The sequence below is a fragment of the Apis dorsata genome, unplaced genomic scaffold, assembly GCF_000469605.1.
Source record: "Apis dorsata unplaced genomic scaffold, Apis dorsata 1.3 scaffold_1250, whole genome shotgun sequence".
Taxonomy (NCBI): Eukaryota; Metazoa; Arthropoda; class Insecta; order Hymenoptera; family Apidae; genus Apis; species Apis dorsata.
Window position 1 is genome coordinate 47,338 of NW_006264347.1, and position 6,218 is coordinate 53,555.

Sequence of the window (6,218 nt, forward strand, 5' to 3'; positions counted from 1 at the left end):
TTTTTTCAACCGAAATTCGTTTTTTTCATAACTTTCCGACCGAGTGAATGGATGTATCTGCGGCTAAAATTCCGATTATATTCATTGCGCATGTAGGCTCTCGCCACCCAACTAAATTTCATTAAAATTGGCGGAACCCGGTATCGGTAACATCCGTTGTAAATAAAAGCAGTAGCTTTGCCATGGTATACGTCGAATAATATTTTTATTCTATCGAATAACAACACATGTTTTATTGATTTTTCTTTTTCATATATCCGTTCGGGAAGATTACACGGTAGTTACCACGGTGGATTGTCATTCATAGAGCTGTTTCTCGGCTAGTTTACATAGCAACATTTTTATCGCTCTATTCCGGATTATTGTTGTCCCATCTGACGGTGTTGCGCACCGCGTAATCTAGTTTCATGCTGCACGGGAAAATGTTAAGTACGGAAACGCACGCGACACGAGCCTTTGGAAAAAACCGTGAAAAACTCGTCTCGCCGTCGCCATCATCGTCGTAGTCGTAGTCGTCGTCGTTGTCATAACCGTTCGTTTTACGAGAATACATAGAGAGATCCGGTGGATGCATCGGATGCAAAGGTTGAGGGAGCTCGTTCGATGGTAAGAGTTTCCTGCAATTCTTTTGTCGCGTGTTCCACCTCAGCCTGATGAATGGAACAATGCGTTTTCCCGGCCAACGAAATTAGCGCGCTTGTGACGATGTAAATGCGGTACACACGCGTCTATACTCATGACACGTTGCGGTTGAAAGGTATTGTGCCTAAACGCAATTAAGTGCGTCTCATTTACCTGTTCGCGAATCGATTTGCCACATTTAGGTTCGCGTGTCGTTAATGAGTGGTATTTCAACCGTGTCCGCCTGTTCTTCGAGTTTAGCCGCGATTAGATCCCATTTACGCGACATTCCTTCCTATGTCGCTTAATTACTCCATTCAAATTACACTATAAATATTTCGAGTTCACGGTGTTTATATTGAAATAAATTGAGAATCTTGATGTTCGTTACTATATATATATATTTTATTATAAACGATAATTTGCCTCATTTTGAAAAATATATTAATAACTATACCGATATGTAAACCAATAGAACGTATCAAACTTATTTACATTATTACATGTCTCAAAATCACAATTGACCGATTTGATCATTTGCATTTCAACGAATAAAAAGAATTTTCTCTTACTTCTGTTTTATTTCGATTATACAATCGTAAAGGTAACGCTGTTTAAAGTCAAGAGATTCATTAATTTCGAAAAGCTTCTGATCGATTTACACGCATCGCATCCGGTTGTTGTTTCCAGGTAAGCCTGGATACGTAATCACAGGGGAGATCCATATGTCCGTGACGATCGGATTGTCAATCAGTAAACGTCACTTCCGTTAAAAACATGGCTCGCCGTGGAATCAGGATGCCGTTCATTGGTTCCCGGCGTACATCGGTTTTCGATTCGGTCTACGAATTTCTGCGATCGGATGCCTTTCCGCTGCTAATTGGGCAAGTGATTTGGAACGAATTAAACTGGCAAATGTTTCGATCGATCTTTCTCTCTCTCTTTCTCTCTCTCTCTCTCTTTTGTTTTTTGGTTTTTTTTTTCCTTTATTTTAATCAGTGCAACAAAAACGAAACAATCAACGTTGCATAACAACAACAACAACAATCGCAACGTAACGAGAAAATCTTTGGTAACGGATGATGACGCCCAGCTTAATGGTGGTGGCCTCCATCGTGGTCGTTGCCATTGCTGTTGAAAACGTGAGCGAAAAATCCATTCTTCCCTGCCCGATATTTCACCGTTCTAATGTTACCACCGGGCTCCTTTATCGTGTATTCACCGACAACGTCTTTGCCTGCAAAAAACAAAAAAAAAAAAAAAAAAAAAATAGAATTGTATCGAATGTGAAATGAATATTCGAAATGTATAGAAGCAACAAATAATTTTTCGTTTCCTCTCGTTATCGCAAGTGGCAAAGGGATTTAATTGAGAATTATTTTATGCTTTTTCTCTTTTTTTTCAAAGTGAAGATTTTTCAACCGAAAGTTAATCGTAATTTATTTGAATTAAAAGAAAAAAATGGGAAGGAATATTACGATTAGCTTTCGGAAAGATAAATATTTTAATTACTTTACAAAAATTAATTCCGTACAAGTCGATTATCATCGAATAATTTTCTTGAAATGTATATGTAGAGATATATTCACGTATACTCGTTTTGATACATCCAGTTGATTATACCATCCTCAAAATTATTTGTGAAACTTCAAGACATGTGTCTAAAGTACAGAGAAGAGATGTCAAACTCATGCACAAATAGCATTCATAGGTAAGGTGTAGCTAGTTAGTGAATGTAGGGAATAGTTGGGAATGTAGGTTCGTCAGTGGCAACATCGTACGCATACATGTATATTTTCAAAGTAAATACGTTTTCTCGGCTAATTATCGAAACTACGCGCATATCTCATTTCGAAAAAATTGGGGGAGAGCCTCGAAGGTAAAAATTTTATAATATTCCTTTTATTCTTTCAACGTTTCACGCTCGCGTTCCATTTTTTTTTTTTTTTTGAAATTTACTTATCTTGATATAACAAGCAAGTTGAGACTTTGCGTCTGGAAAATCAAGATCAATTACATCTTCCCCCGTGATATTACGATCTCGTTAAGCGTATTAGAGAGTCGAAGTCGTACTTCAATGACAGATTCGTAAAAAAGAGACGTGTAATGAGAAAAATACCGGTCTCGGAAAGAGGCAAATTTATTATTTTTCCAAACGTGAAATATTCGAGAATATTCCCGCTATCTCTCGAGGCAATATATTCATCGCGAACAATTTTTTTAATCGAAATTTAATATTCCATCGAATTTAAAAAATCACTCGAACCCGTTCAAAATTATCTCTACGATGCCCATTTAAACTATCCTGGTGGAAACGAGTTCCTTTTCGACATTCAAGAGTCATTAATGTAGGCCACCGGCTGATTTTAATTAGGCCGATTACGTAGAAACGAAGGTGGAAGAAGGTGGTTGGATGTTAGGAGACTCGCCGACACGAAACCCTCGAGTTCGAAAGAGTGCGCAAACGAAGACGACTTTCGAAAGCGTTTTCTATGCGCTCGGGGGACGTCTTTCGAATCACGGTAAACTAATTAAAAGAAGAGGACCAAGGATTCTAGAAATTTTCCAAGGATGGAATCAGCGGAGGACGAGGTTCAGCTCTCGAGAGAAGAACGAGATGCCACGAAACGTCTTCCCCCCGATATTCACATCACGACGCTCTAAAGTTTTCCGTCGTACAAAGATCACGTTGCCACTTTTATTCGTGCAATCAGGCCATCCTTCTCCTCCTTCGAGAATGTGTACATTCGTCGACTTCTTCTCGATTGCGTCGCATCGCAATTTTTCTAACACGTAACCGAGTTATACACCCCTCCCTTTTTCTTTCCGTTGATTCTACCGCGAAGTCAATCTTTTCTCTTTCGATGGATCGTATTATGTATCGACGTACCGTCTCTGTGCTCCTTTTGGCCGTGATAGTCGCCTGTATGATGGTCCTCCACGCCATACGAGAACTCGTAATGCGGATGTGCCACGTAATCGTGATCATGGTGGCCGTGCTTGTCCTTCCAACTTACTTCTCGAGCTTCCCCTATCACAGGTCCGTGGAAATGGTGGAAAGAGTGCGCGTGACCGGCTGCCTCCGTTTTTCCGTCGAGCAGGGCCGACCAAGCTAAAACAAGCGCTACAAACTATTGGGGAAAAAGTGTTAATTCTCCATCCATGGCTAGATTAAACGCGAAAGAAGATTACGCGAGAAATTTGAACGAGTTTGGAGAAATTTTGAGGGAGGGAAAAAGGTTTTTAACGTTTAGGGAAGAATTTCTAATTTGCAAAGTGATTAACTCGCCGATGCGAGGAGGAAAATCGATAGGACACTCGGCAAACTCGGACAGAAGGATCGGTGTTAGCGCAGCGGACCGTCCAAAACCTATAATTAAATGGTACGAAACGATCGATCGGTCGCGCCACTCGTCAACTTCACCCCATCGTCACGATTAGAGAAAAATGAGGAACGGTCGATGCGTGCACACTCACTTTAAAAGCCATATCGACGGATGCGCCGGATTCACTGTTGCCGCGCAACGACGAGCAAAACGACTGGTGGACGATCGGTATCCAGAATTCGCACGCGATCGGCCGAAAACTGAATAACCCGATCCGGCCGATATTCTCCCTTTTATAGGTCCACTTTAAAAAGTTTCCCTCGGCTTAATTCTTCTTTGGACCCATGCCCGGAACTTTGCCGGTGCAGACGTTGCAAAACACAATTATTCAAGCGGGCCGGGGCCGCAAAAAGCGTGGCGCGATGCTCGGTCGAGCGCACATTAGCCAATCCTGGCTCGCTAATGGAGTCGGTTGGGAAAGAGGGCGAAAAAATGGAACGCAGGAAAGGCATTTGTTTCTTCGTCCTAGGTGACACACGCGAAGGAATCGAGGAATCGATCGATCGATCGATCGTTATGCACCACGGATCCCGAAAATTGCGTTACAAGTTTCCACTTTCTTCTCGAACGCCGCCTCTCCACTCGGGCGATCGCATGCTCCATTTCGCTCCAGATTCCCGTCTTACGTTGCAATTGTTTAGAAACGCGATTATCGTAACTCGGTGTCTCGAGCTGCGGAAACCGTCTCCACTTTCGTCACCCGTGCTTTCGCGTGCTTACGCATCCTCCCAACGAGAATAACTTTCAAGATAGCGCAACGACTTACATCCACGTATACACGAGATTCGTATGTATATGTGTATAATATTATTTCAAAATCTCGAAACACGGATGTTGGATTCTTACGGAAGATTTTTTTTCGTAGCCAATTTTCTCGGCGAAGCTTCACGAGATTAAGCTGTTTTTTGGATAGTATTTTCGAGAGTATCATTCTCGCGTTCGATGGATTATATGGTTGGGTGAAAAATGGGCGGGGAAACGCGTCCGGATAGTGGTTGGAAATAATATCGGCCGGGAATTTTTTATCCGGGCGAAAGCGATCCTTGCGTTATTAACAAAAAGTACAGGATTCTATCTGCTCTGTCGCGGAGTGAAATGGTTGTGCGGGGGAGCAGAGTACGTGGGAAGAGGACGGATTCTGGCACACGATGTGCTGGAGCGGCGGAAGTGCTCGAAGAGGCGCTCGGCTTTTGAGTTATGACACTTTTTGAGTCGAGGAGTCGCGATGTGAATGGCGCATCCGAGTCCGGCGTAATATCATAGCTCGATCTCAGGGTTGGGCCGGCGATAAATCTGCCTTAAATAAGATTTGCCGGCGACGTTCTAGCGAAATAAAAGGAACGGTCCAGCTCGAGAGGTAGGAAGGGTTTACTTTGTCTCGATATCGCATTTCTCCTCCGTCTGATCGATCGCTAATTTTCGGTTCGAACGAAATCCTTTTAAACCGCTCCATTTCCTCCCCCTATTTTCGTTGTAAACATTCGTTTAATTCGATTTTAATTCACCCTTGAATTATTTTTAATTTTTCAATTATATGCTACTCGAAGAACGGCATAATATCGGTAAGAAATCGCGAAGAAATTAATTTGCATCGTATCGGGACGTGTATTAGAATTTTTCTCATCGAGAGATACTTATCGGCTCAGTCAATTTCATCGGTTTTCTACTACTATATAGGGCACACGTCGTATCTTTGAAATTCCTATGATATGCGTAAACACGCGTTGTTGGGAATCGTATTCGTATTTCGATCCCTCGAGACGAGAATCTTGGAATACAACTCCTCGACTGTGCTCGACGAACGAGAAATTGCTACTCTTACACGATAAATCATGCACGATTTCCAAATATTTCTTACTTTCTTCTTTATTTATCCTCGTCAAGATGGTAATAAATTTTTTTATACACATTTTTCTCATACATTCAATTAAAGGAGATATTCGATTAGAAAATTTATATACGAAAGATTCGATGACTTTCCCTTCGCTTGAAACTTCGTACATGGTCCAACTATTTTAATTAAACGAACTCTATCTGAAAGCTCAATTTCCTTCTCGAGCGTGAACTCATCGATGATTCTTGATCTCCGCCTTCCACGGAGAAAGTCAATATTAATTAATATTCGGAATCGATCGATCGAAACGGTTCAAGAACTTTCTGTCCGATTCCCCGTATCGATCGTCGAGTCACATTGTTAACGTTGGAGAGAAA

The 6,218-nt window shown here is 41.7% G+C and overlaps 1 protein-coding gene across 1 annotated transcript; it reads right to left on the bottom strand.

The window, feature by feature from the left end:
• Positions 1-1,539: 1,539 nt before the first annotated feature.
• On the bottom strand, positions 1,540-4,110 carry LOC102675889 (cuticle protein 7-like). Its single transcript, XM_006625069.2, has 3 exons — positions 4,099-4,110; positions 3,512-3,752; positions 1,540-1,858 (listed from the first exon to the last, which is right to left on the bottom strand). The coding sequence occupies exons 1-3, from the start codon at positions 4,108-4,110 to the stop codon at positions 1,716-1,718; spliced, it is 396 nt and encodes a 131-aa protein (XP_006625132.1). The 3' UTR covers positions 1,540-1,715.
• Between the last annotated feature and the right edge of the window lie 2,108 nt (positions 4,111-6,218).